Source organism: Microcebus murinus, chromosome 2 (genome assembly GCF_040939455.1).
Source record: "Microcebus murinus isolate Inina chromosome 2, M.murinus_Inina_mat1.0, whole genome shotgun sequence".
Classification (NCBI taxonomy): domain Eukaryota; kingdom Metazoa; phylum Chordata; class Mammalia; order Primates; family Cheirogaleidae; genus Microcebus; species Microcebus murinus.
Genome location: NC_134105.1, coordinates 114,094,911 through 114,113,245, shown reverse-complemented (window position 1 = coordinate 114,113,245; position 18,335 = coordinate 114,094,911). Strand labels below are relative to the sequence as shown.

At 35.3% G+C, this 18,335-nt stretch overlaps 1 protein-coding gene across 1 annotated transcript in view; it reads right to left on the bottom strand.

Moving 5' to 3' along the window:
- Positions 1-1,868: 1,868 nt before the first annotated feature.
- MAEL (maelstrom spermatogenic transposon silencer) overlaps positions 1,869-18,335 on the bottom strand; it is a 30,237-nt gene continuing 13,770 nt past the window's right edge. The window contains exons 7-12 of the mRNA XM_012745307.2: positions 17,985-18,039; positions 17,718-17,859; positions 7,360-7,422; positions 6,145-6,277; positions 2,983-3,058; positions 1,869-2,416 (exon numbers count right to left, since the gene is read on the bottom strand). Of these exons, the coding sequence (XP_012600761.1) occupies positions 2,229-2,416; positions 2,983-3,058; positions 6,145-6,277; positions 7,360-7,422; positions 17,718-17,859; positions 17,985-18,039 (657 nt within the window). The 3' untranslated portion in view covers positions 1,869-2,228. The remainder of the gene's footprint in view (positions 2,417-2,982; positions 3,059-6,144; positions 6,278-7,359; positions 7,423-17,717; positions 17,860-17,984; positions 18,040-18,335) is intronic.

Below are 18,335 nucleotides of genomic sequence, written 5' to 3'. Positions count from 1 at the left end.
GCAATCCGCCCGCCTCGGCCTCCCAAGAGCTAGGATTACAGGCGTGAGCCACAGCGCCCGGCCACATAGAGCTTTAATAACCCAAACAACACAGTACCAAGCATAAAAACACACACATGGACCAGTGGAACAGAATAGAGAACCCCCAAATATATCCACACATATATAGTGAACTTATCTTTAATACAGTTCAAAAAAGACAGTCTCTTCAATAAATGGTGCTGGGAAAACTGGATGTTCATATGAAGATGACTCTTCTCTCTCACCACACACAAAAGTCAAAACAAAATGTATCAAAGACTTGAATCTAAGACCTGAAACTATGAAACTACTAAAAGAAAACATTGGGGAAACACTTTAGGACATTGGGCTGTAACGATTTCTTGAGTAATATTCCAAAGCACAGGCAACCAGAGCAAAATTGGACAAATGGGATCACATCAAGCTAAAAAGCTTCTGCACAGCAAAGGAAACAATCAGCAAAGGGAAGAGAGAACCCACAGAATGGAAGAAAATATTTGCAAACTACCCATCTGACAAGGGATCAATAACTAGAATGTACAAGGAGCTGCAACAATTCAACAGGAAAAAATCAAATAATCCCATTAAAAAATGGGGACAGGATCTGAATAGACATTTTTCAAAAGAGGACATATCAATGGCCAACGGGTATATGAAAAAATGCTCAATATCATTAGTCATCAGAGAAATGCAAATCAAAACTATAATGAGGTATCACCCCACCCATTAGAATGGCTGTTATCAAAAAGACAGGCAATTATGAATGTTGGCAAGGATGTGGAAAACGGGAAACCCTCGTACACTGTTAGGGGAATGTAAATTAGTGCAACCACTATGGAGAACAATATGGAGGTTCCTCAAAAAACTAAAAATAGAACTATCATATGACTCAGCAATCCCACTGCTGGGTATATATCCAAAGGAGGGGAATTCAGTATATCGAAAAGATATCTGCACTCACATGTTTACTGCAGTACTATTCACAATAGCCAAGATTTGAAATCAACCTAACTGTCCATCAACTCATGAATAAATTGGTACATATCCACAAGGGAATATTATATAGCCAAAAAATAATGCAATCTTGCCATTTGCAACAACAGGATGGAACTGGAGAATGTTAAGTGAAATAAGCCAATCACAGAAAGACAAATCTTGCATATTCTCAACTCATATGTGGGAGCCAAATACTACAACCAATTATCTCATGGAGACAGAGATAGAATAACAGTTATCAGAGGCTGGGAAGGGTAGAGGGGAGGGGAAGATGATGTTATATATAAAATGTCCATAAAGTAGGTACTCAATAGTAAGTAATGGGGAATATGAGTATTAATAAAAACCAGAGGCCCATGACAGAGTGATTCTCTGTAATAAAAGGAACCAGGGTTTGGGGTCAGACAGACTTAAATTAGTGGCTATCTCTGGCACATCTACATGTGGTCTTGTCTTGTGGTTCAAAGTAAAAGGGGCTACACTACATCTGTTTTCCTCTTCCTGGGCTATATATACCCCAGAGATTGAGAACACCAGCCAGTTTAAGTCAATCACAGAGTGAATATCTGACTCAACATGACATCTATTTGGTGAACACAAAGAGCTCTCTGGTTCAATGGACCTGGAATTTGGTCACTAGCCATGTGACTTAGGGTAAATTACATAATCTTTCTCATTTTGCCTTATCTTTCAAATGACTCTTTTTGCCAAAGTAAGCATATTTCAAAGACTTTTAAAAAATGTTAAAGGCTAGTTTTGTTAGTTATTTGCAATGAAAACAGCCTGCAGGTTTCTAGTATAAGGTTCCCATTTTATAATAGAAAGAAATAGATTAACACTATTTTAGAACCTTTCATAACAGATATTTGATACTTTTATTGTTGGGGGAAAGTTATTATCAATTTATAACATTCCCAAAAACACAACTCTGAAAATGCCAGTTTTGTTCTTACAGAACTCAAAACTTGAATAGTATACCCATCATACAGTCAGGAAGTACAACAATCCCTGAAAAAATAAAAAAAGCAAAAATGCCAAGATCTTCTCCAACCACAATTATTTTTAATCTATGAAATAGAATTTCCTTACAAATTAGGTAGTTTTTACAGTCGTGATAGTTATCATTGATGTGATCTGTTTGTTTAATATGACTGTAGTCAAAAGGGAAGTTGGGCCTGTTATTTTTCTAGAAATTGAAAAAAGTACCATCATTAAGAAAAGGAAGAGAAAGATTTGTATCCATCCTTTTGGGACATATAAGGTGAGAGTGAAGTCTCACAGTTGGAGAATTTGTGGATATTGCTGGAGGAATTGGAGATGCTCTCTAGTAAGCGGGTAATCCCTCTTCCCCGAACACTGCTGTTTTGGCCAGAAATTTTCACCCCAGATGGGTAGTCACCTAGGGTATTGAAAATATGAAAAAAGAAACATAGCAATTTTATAATTTTATTATAAAGAGATGCCTCAAACAACTGACTCATCCTACTACAGGCTCTTACTACCCATAATTAAATGGATCAAGAATAGGAGAGAGATTCTTACAGACAAAAGACTGAACAAGAATGTTTCTTTTCATTCTTAGGCCAGGAAATGTTAACCAAAATTTTTTAGGCACCACTTGAAATTTCTTGTCTTTTAAAATTTCTTGTCTCCCAAAAGAAATCATCACATCAAAACTATAAAACTATAGCTACTATAAGAAAAACAGGTACCTTAAGTACCTGTTTAAGTACCCTGAACAAAATTCTGAGGAATAAGATACACTGTGTCAAACTGATCCAAAAATGTACACATTGATATTGTTAAAGGTGCTAATTCTAAATAAAACCACCAATTCAACAAGCTACTTATATCCCAAAACTAATTTGGAAACATTGGTTTAAATATCATCCCTGGGATCTAGATAATAAGCTTTGAGGCCCTAACATCCTTTAAGTAAATTTTGATAAAATATAAAATGCTTACCAATGGGTGTGTTTGATCTTTGTTCCTGATTAGAATAGTTGAAATGAGAGAATCCTGGACTCTCAACCCTTAGCTTCTGTAAATAATAAAAATACCAGAGGAAAAAAATGTTTACTTCTTGTCAATTATTGGATGGTTTTTAATTTCAAATTACTCTTTAAAAATGATAACATTCAAATACTTTTCCAATGTCTGATCAACTTCTGCTGCAAAAGAAGTAGAGAAATAGGGTAGACTTTGCAGGAAAATTGGGAATTAGAGGGTTAAGAAAAGGTTTGCTTTTTTTTAAAAGATGAGATTATAACATGTTTGCTAATAAGAATGAATCAGAACATAGAAAAACCTGATGACACAAGAAATAGGAAAATTACTGGAGCCATGTCTTTCAGAGAATGAGATCTAAAATATGAACATTTTTAGATATGAACATAGACCATTCACTAAAACAGAAGTAAAGCAGGAGAGATGCAGGTAGATGAGATGATAGGAATATGTAGACAATCTCTCCTGATTAATTCTATTTTCTCAGAGAAACAGGAGACAAAGGCATCAGCTACAAGGGTTAGGGAAGAAGTGATGGAAGTTTGAAGGCAAAAAAGGTGAGAAGTAACTGTCTAAGAGAGTAGGAGACTAATCACACTACAGAAATGGATAACTGACAGGCAATATTAAAGGGCCCACTTAAAGTTGGTGATGATGAATATTCAGTAAGATCAGTCAGCATGATAGTTTCTTTCCAGCCTTGTTTAGCTTCATAGGTATAAGAGAGTCAAGTAGGAGAAGAGTTAGATTTAATAAAGGTTAGTATTTATCAACTATGATGAAGAAAACAGAGCCAATGGAGTTGACAATGAGTGCAAGGCAGTGGAAATGACAGACCAAGGAGTTTAAGCTGGGAAGGAAGGAGGTGAGAGGGAGGGATGAAGGTAGTAAAGGAGGAGACACGAGGCTGCAGCATTACTGGTGTGAATGGTGCCCCTGGAGTTGTGCAATGCAGTGGCCCTGTAAGGGAAAGTAACATAGTGGAGGCATAAATGAATTGTAGGTCCTTGTAGTGGTAAAAGAACTGCTGACACTAGGGTACTAGAGGAAGAGAGTGGTAGCCAGGATGATGTTTGAAATTTAAATTATAGAGGAAGTGCCATTGGGGTCCAGGATATGATCATGGGAGTGGGAATGCGTGTGGTAGAAGACAGGACCATTGGAGAGGAATCACAGAACTGAGAGGTCAGGCAGCTGGATTACCTACAGAGAAGCTAAAATAAGAAATTCTGATGTGAAAACTGATCTTCTGGCACAGTGATGCTCTAACAATGAGGAAGATCAAATTCAGGAGTCTATTGACCCTGAAAAGGGGTTGTCAGGTCCTACAGCCTTAATGGCATGAGATTCAAAGCCTAGGAATTTTAGAGAGAAGGTATAAGGAAGTCTGGAAGCTGCAATCAAGGACAACTACTTCAAATGCAGGCTCATTAAAAATGAGGGAGAGAAAGATGTCACCATTTGAAAGGGCTAACAGAGAAGCAGCATCCTGGGGGGGAGGGTCAAGTTTTAATTAGAACCAGGAAGGTAAACAGATTTCCCCCCAAAGTGGAAGATAGCTGAGATTTAGCTGATAACTGAGGCTGAGAAGATCCACAGAAAGGTTTCTGAGAAGTTGGGGAGGGCTGGGAAACAGAATCAGCCAAATAAGATGAGTCTGGGAGATGACAGAGAATCTAGGAGTCCTGGGCTTCCCAGAGTAACTGATATAAACAATGAAAAGGCACATTATTGAGATTAATTATGGTGATGACGAGGCAAACAGGGTTTCTTAACCTGGGCACTAATGACATTTTAGGCTAAATAATGCTGAGCTGTGGAAGGCCGTACTATATAGACAAAATACTTAGCAGCATCCTTGGCCTTTATCCACAAGATGTAGGTAGTACAAACCTCCCCAGTTGTGACAACCAAAAATGTGTTGACATTGCCAAATGTCCCGTGCAGTAATAGTCCCCAACCTTTTTGGCACCAGGGACAGGTTTCATGGAAGACAACTTTTCCATGGAGGGTGGGGTGGGGGTGGGGGGTGGGGGTGGAGCTCAGGTGGTGATGCAAATGATAGGGAACAGCTGTACAGATGAAGCTTCGTTCATCTCCTGTGCACACCCTCCCACCACTTGCCTTTCCCAGTTCCGGTCCACAGCCCAGGGTTGGGGACTACAGCCCTGTAGGACACAAAATTGAGTTGAGAACCACTGGGCAAACAGTTAAAATCTGGAGGAGACAGAAGGGTCTTGTCCAGAGTATATGGGGAGAGCTCTGGAGTCCCTCCTTTTCAAGTCTCTTCAAGAATGTCACGTAAATGGAATCATACAGTATGTTTATACAGTACATAATTTTTGGAGACCGCTTCTTTCTTTCACTTAGCATAATTAATGTCTTTGAGATTCATCCTAGTTGTTTGTATCAATAGTTCATTCCATTTTTTGTTTTCTTTTTTATTAACTGTTACCTATTTTTAAATAATAACATTTATTTATAACCTAGTATATTCCAAGGCAAAGGTCTCGACATTTTCACATATTGCTGCATTTAATTGTAAGAGCTACTAGCCCCTATTATTGTTCTTGTTAAGGAATTAGCACAGATCAAGTAACTTGCATAAAGCCTGTATATAGCGGGTTTTGTATTTATTTCCCAAAATAAAATTTAGGATTCTGACTCTAGAACCCACACTCTTAACTGCTACACTTAATAGTGTAAACAGGACTACTAATAAGTAAAAAAGAGAGAGGAACGATGGTAGAGAAATTAAGTTTTTATCCAAATCCTCAATCAGGTCTTAAATATTTTTGAAGAAGATATTTAGAATATTTATGTTATCTACATTCATATATTTAGTTTTTAGAATAGATCTTTGGATGTGTTTTGTATAAACACTAAATGCCAATGTAAATTTTCTTAAAATTTTGTTAAATGTAGTAAGAAAATATACCAGGAAGGAAAAGGATTTTATGCAAGATCCAACTGAATTAGATTTGACATGACACGAGGGATTTGAAAATAATTTTTAAGGGAAAGGAAAGAACCAAAGGCTTGATTCTTAGCTATTATTGACCAGGACTACATTGGGTAGGACAGCCAGAGAGACCAGTAAGCTCCCACAAGTTAGCTCACCTGGTAACGCCCTGCATCCAATACAACCATTTTTGGAGTCACACTATTGCTGGCCTCATAATCTTGTAGTGGTACATGAGCTTCTGTGAGCTGGATTCCAAAGAGAGTAGCCAGAGAATTACTGATGCAGTACCTTTAAAAGGAAAAAAGAAAAAATTCACTATCAGAATCTCATTTTATTTACTCTAAAAGCATTTGTATTTTAAAATCTCTAACATAAAGAAAGCATCTCAAATACCACTTTAAACTGAGAAAAAATAAATTTAGAGATTCAGAGAAGAGAAAGGAATATGTAGCAATATACATCATATAACAGGTTATTATCGGTAAGCAATCTTCTGGTTACCAGATAAAATTTCAGGTTCATTATAAGGGAATGGGAATGAGGGTTAAGATTAACAGGATTCAAAAATATTTAAGGCAAGGAGAGGGCAGCAGCAGAAATAAGACTACAACCATAAACACTCACGTATCCTCAGAACCAATAATCATCTGCTCTGTGAAAGGGCTACCAGAGGACCCAGATAGCTGGGGCTCCAGGTGCTTTTACTACAGAACGAGAACAAAACGGTCTCTGCTTTTAGAGCACCTTCACAAAGAAATGTCTTTAGTGATAGTAGGGAATTTCACTCTCCTACAGGAGTCCTAGAAGAAAATTTTTCTTTTCCTTTTTGAGTCAAGAGTCTCACTCTGTTGGCCGGGCTAGAGTTCTGTGGCATCAGCCTAGCTCAAAGCAACCTCAAACGCCTGGGCTCAAGCGATCCTCCTGCCTCAGCCTCTACAGACATGCACCACTATGCCCGGCTAATTTTTTCTATATATTTTTTGTTGACCAATTAATTTCTTTCTATTTTTAGTCAAGACAGGGTCTCGCTCTTGCTCAGGCTGGTTTTGAACTCGTGACCTTGAGTGATCCCTCCAGCCTTGGCCTCCCAGAATGCTAGGATTACAGATGTGAGCCACTATGTCCGGCTGAAGGAAAATTTTCAACAAGTGCTTCTGAAGGGTTCACACAAATTGCTTAGGTGAATAGTGACATGGACAGACGAATAAAAGTAACATGAAGTAAAAAATCACCTTTGGTTTAAAATAGAACTGTAGAAATAGAAGTGACTAGAGATTCACCCCAGCTGCCAAAGCAACAGCAAGCAAAATGGCAAAGAATTCAATGCAGAACAACACATCACTATGAAGAAACCCCTTTCTCCAACTTACGCAATCTTCCTGCAAACAGCTAAAGCACAGAAGAGAATATCATTTTCTTCATGCCATTTGCACCTGTACATTAAAAAAAAAGAACTTTAATATCCTAACTGAAATAGTATTAAGGGTTTTTATATGTGAAGATTTCTAAGGTACTTACCTGAAATCATTAAGAAAAATTGACACAGTTACTCAGAGATTAAGACTCCTAATTTAACACACAAAAAAATTTTTTAGAGACAAATTCTATGTTATTTCCTCTGATAAAATTCATGATATTATGCAAATTATACATAACCATAACAGTTAAATTTTACCTGGAAATAAAATGAGCATTCTAGTCACATTAGTGACTAAGATTAACATGCACTCATTCAACATTTACTGAATGCACACTATTTGTGCAGGCATTGTTAGGCACTGGAGCTACAATATTAAATAAAATAGAAACTACTGTCCATACAAAACTTACTTTCTAGTGGGGAAGACAGACTAAAAAAGATAGCAAGCATAACACACAGTAATTTAGAAAATGGTAAGTTCTAAGGAGAAAAAAATGAAAAAGATGATATGAAATTTTGGGGAGAGACAACATTTTAGGTAAGGTGCAGGAAAGGCATCACTAAGGTGGTGGTGTTCGAGTGAAAACCTCAGGAGGTGATGTTGGAGAGGAAATTTATGTGATATAATACAAGGTTACATGTACAAAACAACATACTTTCATGACAAGAGCCACTATAAACTTATATCTATCCACTGGGTACATAATCTATTAAGACTCAGAACAGCACTACTCACACAATGCAAAACTTGCCTAAACCTAGCAAGAATTCTTCATTTAAAATTACAAACATGGCCAGGCGAGGTGGCTCAGGCCTGTAATTCTAGCACTCTGAGAGGTCGAGGTCGGGGAGGGTGGATTGTTTCAGTTCAGGAGTTCCAGACCAGCCTGAGCAAGAGCAAGACCCTGTCTCTACCAGAAACAGAAAAAATTAGCCAGGCATGGTGGTGCATGCCTGTAGTCCCAGCTACTCGGGAGGCTGAGGCAGAAGAATTACTTGGGCCCAGGAGTTGGAGGTTGCTGTGAGCTAGGCTGACACCATGGCACTCTAGCCAGGGCAACAGAGTGAGACTCTGTCTCAAAAATAAATAAATTAAAATAAAATAAAACTACAAACATGCTAACAGTACAAGTATAAAAAATCTGTTACTTACACTGAACAAAAGTTATTTAATGGAATGGAAGACTATCTAAAAAATAAGATGAAGAATTTCCTACTGTTTTTCCAAAGAAAACTAATCTAATAAATGTGATTCATAAAATTCTTAACTCTTAAAATTAAGCCTTAGGTTAAAACTAAACCTAATTTCTTATACAAGCACATAGAATCAAGTTATTTGTAGTTTCTAATTAGTTCTGCTCCTTGTCCAGAATTCAAACCCCAAGTATATCCCCTATCTCGTGCACATTTTCCATTGGAGATCAGATCTTAAATGAAAGCAACTAAAAAACTAACAATATACTCTAGGATTAAAACAAACAAAAAAACCTTACGAAAATCTCATCCTGGGGAAAAATGCCTCCCAATCTATAGTTACACTATTAAGAATGACATTGTTTTGATCTGTTTTTACTCATACTTCTTGATCCTCTTCCTCCAAATCATCCCATTACTCTCTCTAAAAATGAGTGTATTTCCTAGCAAAGGAAGGTTCATTGTATCAATCGGTCAAAAATCAGAATTGCTTTGTATATTTTGTTAAGCTAAAGTCATAGCTTACTCCGAAAGCTCCAACGCAATCTCATTCACTCAAATGATGTGCAGCATAAAGGCCTTCTTTATCTCAAAAGGTCCCAAAGATCTCTTTTCCTCCTATTTCAGCATTATTCCTTCTTCTTTCAAGGATAACCATGTCTTTACCTGCCTTATGAGCATTGTCCTCCTATAGCTACATATATGCTCTAGTCTACTCAAACTGACACAGTGGTTTTTCTTAAACAGTCTCTGGGCTGTCATTTCTCTGAGTCACTATTCAGGCCATTTTCTATCAGAAAGGCCCCCTCTCCTTCAACCCAAATTTCTGCTCACAGAAATTCTATCCATCTTTAAAGAAGAATCAAATAAAACATTTATTCTGTAGCATTTCATAGTTTTTAAACCTTTCACTGACGTGACTTCTCCCTTATCTGATACATCATAACCTTTCGAAACTCTTAAGAATTACCAGAAATTGCTGTATATAACTCTAGTGTCTTCACATGCTTTACTGTTCTTATCAGAGAGGAGACTCTGAGGGCAAGGATGTCACTCTTTCCCATATTTACCACAGAAACCAGTCAAGCACCTATGTACAAGAGCTGCTCAAATTTTTGTTAAATATGAAAAGCTCACTAAATTGGGCTAAGAAAAAAACTATTCTAAAGTGATATCAAAGAATACAATTGCATGTCTTACTTAATACTACTATTGCTGAGGCTTCTGGTTTATGATGGTGAATTAAACACATGCACAAATTTATCTCCTCTTTTTCCCCAGGCCCTATCAAAATGATAGTCAAAGAGTAAAAATGGTAGATGTTCACAATAATGGAAAAAACAGGAATAGGCCTCCACAGAAGAGAGTTTAAAAAATTTGTGGAAAATGAAGAAAACAAAGAAATGGTTAACTGATGAAGCTGGAAGGAAGTCACAGTCTTCAGTGCTCTCATTAGAGGCTACAGCAGGAAAGGATTTGCCTATTAGAACTGTGAGGCTCTGGACTTGTAGTCATGTCCCTACCCAGAGAGCAGAGGTAAGACATGAGGCTGAACTTCTGTAAAAAGAATAGTCAACTTACTTGACTCCATGCAAAAAGTTAAGTGTTCTTGGAGAATCAAGCAACAAGAATGGCTGCTGGTACCCTAGAGCAAAGCCCTCCACATTCTGGTATTTAGGATTTTGCCTCCAACTTAACATTTAGCACTCTTGTCTGCTTTCTCTATAGCAAAGTCTAATCAGTTGATAGTCCCCACTGAACAATATGAAACACTTACTCGGCTTTGCAGCCTGATTTCTAAATATGAACATAATCAAGGATAATCAGACATTCAAGGAAAGCCTGCAATGAAAAAGACCAAAATAGGAAGACCACAACTTACAACCAAAAAGAATGAGATAATCCAAAGAACAAAAGCAAACTAATAGCCTAAACAGGCTATTCTAACACAGAAGAGTATGCAGAAAGTCACACTATTTTATAGAATGGTCAAGACGACTTTTTTGGTCCCACTAAGCACTTCAAGTGGATTTACAAAATGATTTCATCCAGGATCTGAGTTTTTCTCATCTCTTCAACCCTCATCAACATTGATTTGTGTAACATGGTAACAATTATAGGCTGAGAGGTACTGAGACTTCAAAAAGTAAGCCTCTGCCCAAGTTTTAAAATGTCAGAGCTTGTTAGGGCTCTGTGTTGAGTCCTCTTCTCTTTCTGCCTTTTGCCTTGATGATCTCATCTACATGCCATAAAGTCCATCAAGGCAGAGGACTACTCTCTCTTCATTGTAGCTTCAATGCCCAGAACAATGTCCAGCACATAATGAAAAGGGAAGGCTGACATTACGCTTGCCTCTCCACTGAGCTCTAGGTCAGGACGAACAGCTACTTGCTTGCTGTCTCCACACATATTGTCTCACCAGTACCTCTGAACATTCTAAACTTGATCCCTTCTTTCCCATTTGCCTAGTAGTATATACTAAAAACCTGGGTATCATATTTTGTCATTTCTTTCCATTTTCTCTCCCTAGTTTCAGTCTACTAGCAACATCTACTGACTTTTGCCAATCTTAAATCTACCTATTCCACTGCATCTCTACTGTCACCATCCTAGGCACCAGCCATTTCTTGCCTGACTAGAGAAACCACCTAATAATCATAGGCTCTAGATCATAGAAATATAATACTTTCTTTCTTACCTTCTTAAAATCCATCCATTAAAAACTCAGAGATCTTTCAGAAACTTAATCTGACACTTCCCTACTTGAAAAATTTCTTCTTATGGCTAACAAGGCCTTGTGCTTCTGCCCCTCCTTATTTCTTAAATCTCATCTTGTGCATTCTCATCTTTGCTCACCACTCCCCAGTCACACTGATCGCCTAATAATTTCTAGTAAACACCAAGCTTTTGCTTCAAAGTCTTTGTTATCTCTCTGTCCACGATGTTCTTCATTCCATTTTTTTGCATGGCTGCATCCTTCTCCCACACTTTAGTTTACCACCTTTAATATTATGCCCTTTAAAAAAGTCTTCTTGATCATTCTATAAAGTAGTCTTCCTTTTTATACACTCTTCTCTGTTAGAGTATCCTGTTGATTTCCTTCTTAGTACTTACCATAAGCTAAAATTACCATTTTCTTTATTAATGTGTCTCTTTCCTACTTAACTGTTAGCTTCTTGAAAGGGAGACACCACACTAATTTTGCTCACCATTGTACCTTCAGTCCAGTGCCTAGCAGAGGAAATGCTCAATAAATTATTTGTTGATTCAATAAAGGCCACCATGCTTTAATCAGCAGGTCATAGACTGTGAGTTAGTCTAAGGACATCTATGGCAAGAAGCATCAGGAGGATGAGAGATCTATAAAATTATAAATATTCTTAGCCTCCAAAATAATATGATAGTTATTAACAGTCTATTTAAATTCTAATATGCACTTTGTGTAACTGTACTCAATTTCACCAATATTAAAAACCTACCCATTTCTCCTAGAGCTAGACAAAACATTTATCAAAAACTTACTATAAACTTAAAAGTCTCTTAGGAGGTGTCGAAGAGCAGTATTTGAAATGATTCCCATTTACTTATATTAGCACATTCTAAGAACAGTTTCTATTGTCCACTACAATCTAAACTTCCTTATAAAATATTATATATTGGAATATTGCTATGTTATGAAGCTCAGTAAAAAGTAGATTCATCCTGTCCAAAGTAGTTTATCACTAAAGTGCTTAAAGTACCATATTACAGTTTCACCTTTAAGAAAATCGCATGGGATAGGCCTCAAAGAACATCTTACATCAAAGCTACTCTAGTCTTATTGCAGTGTGTACTTACTCTACTGAACTCAACACTGTATTTCTTCAATTATAAAGTGTGCTTTTTTCACATTCTAACTAAAATTAGAATGTATTTTACAGTTGAATGTATTCTACAATTGCTTTGGACAGTCTAGAAATATTAACAGTTGCAATGGCCTAAGCATGTAGAAATTTGGTTATTATTCTTGATGGTAACTAAACAATTGTAATCCTTCAACATTTAGTCAATAAACCCTTTAAAGATTATTTGAGGAAGTATTGCTTTGTCTCTGAAAACTTTCTACTGACCTCTTCAGATAAGATCAAGAAAGAGTCAGCATCAAAACTTGCAGAAAGGGTGTCAGTTGCTTAGAAGAAAACCCCAGAGACAACAGTGGAGTTTTCTTTTTAAAAATGCTGTATACAATAAAAAACATGAACACTGAATGTGTTCATGAATGTGTCATGAATGTGTCATGTTCACTGAATGTGTCACATTCACTCTGAATGTGAAATTTTTGAAATTTCACAGCTGGGGTAATGGTACATAAATACAAATATCCTAACATCATCCATAAACTTTACAGATTAACAAGAACAAAACAACCAAATCAAACCAGACAAAATCTATACCTGCAGCATAATTAGAAGATATAGAACACTACAAAACTCAATTACTTATAAATAGAAAAAAGAAAACTTTAATTTCCAATGGAGCAATTGCTCAATCTCCCACCTCAAGCCTTTATATGGAGAGTAGTGTTCAGGAAAAAAACTGTGAGGAAGCAAGAGAAATGAAATAGAGAGCCTAAGATTAAATTAAAATCATCCTCACAATGATAAAGTCAACTTTTTATATAAATACTGAAACTGAGTTCTGGCAGACAGGAGCACTGACTACAGGAGGAAAACAGGAAGAGAGATGAGCCCTTTAGAAACTGGATGGAGGGGGAAAAAAAAGCAAGAGGGGGAAATTTAGGATCCCCCTAAGGAAAGAAAGGAAAGGAAAGAAAAGAAAGCAAGCCTGAAAGGACCTACAATCCATACCCCTACAAACTCCCCCCAAATCATTAAAGAACCCGTACTTTGCTATGCTGACTAAAAAGGAAGCTCTTGAGCTCTAAAGACTCTCAAACCTCTTCACAAATTATCAGCCCTATTTAAGAAATGCAAAGGAACAATGCATCTTCATCTATAGAAAGCTATTATAAGAAGAAAACATAAAATGAGAAAATACTTTAGCTGATAACTCCTCCTCATCTCCTCCCCCCAAAAAAATGTGAAGGAGAAGAAAACTGTAACATACAATTCCACCTTGAATTAAATATCCTCACAAAAGAATGTTTGGAAACACACCGTGAATGGGAAACTTCAGAAACAGAAATAATTAAAAAAAGAAAAGAAAGTAACAGATTAAACTCAGGATCAAAAGAGAGAAAAAAGACAAAATCATACTGGAAAAGGACTAAATTACAAACTGTCCAAAAAATAATAGATTCATTAGGAAAGTTAATAAGGAAAATTGAAGAAAGCAGAAAATTATCAAGAGAATTATTAAAGTAAAAAGGGTCATAAAAAGTGATTAAAATGAAAAATAGGCAAAGAAGATCAAACATAGATATACTGGACTCTTTTAAGAAAAAAAATTAAGCAGTGGACTAGAACAATATTAAATGATCTAAGAAAAATCTCCAGAAATAGAGCCTTATTCTACATATTGAAAGGACTCATTAAACACCTTGGAAAATGGACCTTCAATAATAAACTCAGAAAACTACCCTAGTAAAACTATTAGACTTTAAAATTAAAAAAAGACTAAGGTTTTCAGGCAAAATGATCAAGTAATTCTAGGCAAAAATATCAGATAACTAAAGCCAAGAGAATTAACTGACTGAAGTTTGCAAAAGGAACACAAAGCAATACGATGGAGTTGTATTTTCTAGAAACTCAAGGAAATAAAGTATAAACCATGAGAAAAAGATTTAGACATGGAAAGAATACAGGGAACACCTGTCCATAAGCCCTGATCAATCTACTATATCAAGGTTCGCAAATTTTAAGGCATCAAATAATACAGTGACCCATTTAAAACTAAAGAAGATGTAATGAGACACTGACAGAAAAATAGTAACTGGAGAGATTAGAACCACTCTCAATACAAGATCAACTGGACAAAATATAAAGAGATAAGAAAACCTGAACATAATCAATGTAGAGCTTATGTATATACCAAATACTATACCCTGAAAATAAAGAATACATATTCTCACATGCCCATAGAACAGTTACAAAAATTAATTACGTATTAAGTTAGGGGAAAAAAAACTCAACACTGATTAACTTCCATCAAGTAGAAATATTATAAACAACATTCTTTGATCACAATGCAAAAACATTAGAATTTACTAACAGAAACAAAAATCAGAAAGGCTTTTTCATCTGGACACTTAAAAGCCTTGTATTTAACTCCTGGTTGAGAGTTGAAATAACAGAATTTGTTAAAAATGACAATGAAAATATTGCATGTTAGAATTTATGAAAATAATGATTAAAAGATAATTCACTCTACTAAATGCTTATCAATAAAAATCTAACAAAAGATAAATGAATTAAGTTCCTAGCCCTCCAAAACTAGAAAAAGAACCATAAAGTACAAAGAGAATAAGATAAAAGCAAAAATTAATAAGAAAATAGAAAAATAGGTACAATAAATTAAAATCCTGTTGTTTTGAAAAATTAAAATAGACAACATACTAGCTAGCTTAAGAAAAAAAAAGGAGAGGGCACAAGAAGTGATGAGATAAACCACCAAGGAAACAAATTGAAAAATTTTAAGAGACTACCTTCCTTGCAGACCTTTAAACAAAAACAATTTGAAAATCTATATAAAATATACAATTTCCTAAGAAAATACAGATCACCAAAATTTACTACATTAGAATTAAGAAGCCTGATAATCAAAGCAATTTCTATAGAAGAGAATGTTATCAAGGAACTGCTCCCACAAAAATGCACCAGTCCCAGATATACACAATCTGTGTGAGAAAAAATTTAAAACATCTTTGAAAAACATAAAAACAGATTTGAACAATGGAAAAACATTGCTTGTCCTTGGACACAGCTCAACATTATAAAGTTCTCCCTAATTTATAAATCTAATGCAATCTCAACAAGGTTTTTTATGGAGCTAGAATGAAGTGACACTTCTGACTATACTTTTGTTTACATATGGTAATGCTTTAGACATTCAAAAGACAATTTAATTAACAAAAGCAGGGAAAAAACAAAAATGGAATAGAAATAAACAAATGAAATATATTTCAAAAAAAGAATTTAAGTATGCTGAAGGGGTAAAAATAACCTAACTTTTGAACAAAGTATTTTGGCTATATACTTTTAGACTAAAAATAAATATAAACAAATTCTGAACCATTGTTGGTCTTTTTTTTTTTTTTTTACAGTGGTGGTATCACATAATTCTGAAAAATATTGAGAGCGGTTTCTTGCTCTCAGAGAAAAGAAATACAAAAATAAAAAAAGCGAAACACTAGAGATCCCTATGGTATTAGATTAAAATTGTAGGTTCAGTATGAAATGTTAGTGAGACAGAAAGAGATAAAAACAGAGAGTCAGAGACCTACCTACATAAAAATGTATATAGAAGGTGGGTATATACACATACATATATACTTCCTAGCTCTCTCCACTAAGGGAACCTAAAACCAATGATACTCTAGTAAAAATTGAGCACACCTAGCACCCAGATCCTATCTTCTAAATACTATATAATATGTTCCACTAAAGTGAACCAAGTATCCTTAGAGAAATGGCTAATTCAAGGCTGGAGCAGAGAAAGTACAAGATGAGCCTGTAACATATTGTGCCAGACAGAAAACAAAGAAGTGCTCAAAGAACGATAAGGCAATGTCAAAACGACACAGAAACCACTGCTTGAAGGGACTCCCACTGGCCACATATGGAACAATTTGAGCATAAAAATAAATTATGGTATTAACAGATAATCTACTGAATAGGAATACACGAGTCCATACTCATATAAATGAAAGAAATAAATCGGTGAAAAGAAAAAATTCTTCTTTACAGTAGAATAGAATACTAATAAATTTAGAAGGAACAATCCAATTAGAAAAAAACAATCACCATTTCACAAACATAGTAATAGTTGATTTGGCACAAATTATCACTGGTGCTAAAACTAGTATATGAAAGTTTGAAGACTAGAATGGCAACCTAATTTCAAAGTATTTCCCTGAAAGATATTTATTAATCATAAGGTGAAAATAGTCAATGGAGAAATCTGACAGATACTACCTTAAGTGATCAAAGTTATCACCAGTAATGAGACAAACTGACACCATATGCCTCCAGATGTGACACACTGAGAAGACACATCATCACTTTTGACATATTCCTGCCAAAAACACAAAACCTCAATCTAATCATGAGGAAATACAGACCAACTGAAACGGAGAAACATTCTATAGAGTAACTGGCCTGTGACAAAAAAAAAATATCAAAGCCTGAGGAACTGTTTCAGATAAAAGGAGCCTAAAGAGACATAATAACAAAGTACAACATGTGATCTTACACTGGACTCTAGATTTGGGGGGGGGCTATAAAAAACATTATTGGAACAACTAACAAAATATGAATATCATCTTCAGATTAGAGTACTGTATCAATGGCAATATCCTGATTTTGGTAATTATACTATGGTAATATAAATATTCTTATTCTTAGGAAACACTGAAGTATTTGGGTACAAAGAGACATAATGAAAGCAATTTACCCTCAAGTAGTTTAGAAAAACAGTATGTTCATATTTAGAAACAAAATTATAAAGAAAATATATTAAAGTGTTAACGATTAGGGAATGTGAGAGAATGATATACTTTGTATTATTCTTGTAACTTTTCTATAAATCTAAGATTATTTCAAAATAAAAAATTCTTTTGCCATTCACAAATATATATTCCTTTAAGTATGAGAGTTCTATGTAATAAAAAAATCTGTCTAAATAATTCTAAAAACATTTTTTCATCAGTAGAAAAATTTTAACTGATAAAAAAGAACAGTGTATTTGGCAGTTTTTGTTTTGAGCAGTACACAAAGTAATGTATCTTACAATCCATAAAATCTTATATTCAAGGTAATACAATGCTTCTAAAGTTTCATAGGAAAATACTGCATAAAAAGGCAAAGATAACTAGTCCTACCATATTTTCTCAGTTCAGAAAAGAAGTCAAAATTACTGTATTTTCACAAAATTACTGTACAAAATTTATATTAATACCTTGTGTTGCTAGAGTAATCCCACATGGCCACATCTAAGAGACTTCGAACCCAGGTCTTGGAGGGCTCCTTGAGAAATTTTTGCTGGTAGATCCCCACTACAAGGTCCTCTACAGTGAGAAGTTCTAGATCTTGCCTGATTTCTTCCATTTGTAGATAGAAAAACACATATACTTAGTAAATTTAGGTTTTTAGAACATATATATCAAATTGGAAACAAATACAGATGTTATAATGTGCTTCTGCAGTGACCCAGAGTTTTACTTACCTGATGCCTTTGCCATATGCTTCAAACACCAGTTGACTCTGGCTCTATCATCAGACTAGAGAAGAAAAGAAAACAACTTATATTTTCTCCTACCTTGAGTTACTTTTAATTAATGCTCTCCTTTCAAAATAGGGGTGGGGGTTCAGAGGGTACAGGAGAGAAAGACTGAAGAGTTTGTGAACTGAAATGAGAACTATAAAAGTAATTGACATAGACTAGAAAAGATACTATTATTAACCAGTTACATTTATATAGCAATATTAACATACTTTGAGAAGCAAGACCTAGGGTAGGTGAATAAAGAAATCAATGTTCAGAAAAAGATTAGGTAATCTGCTCGCTGTTATACTA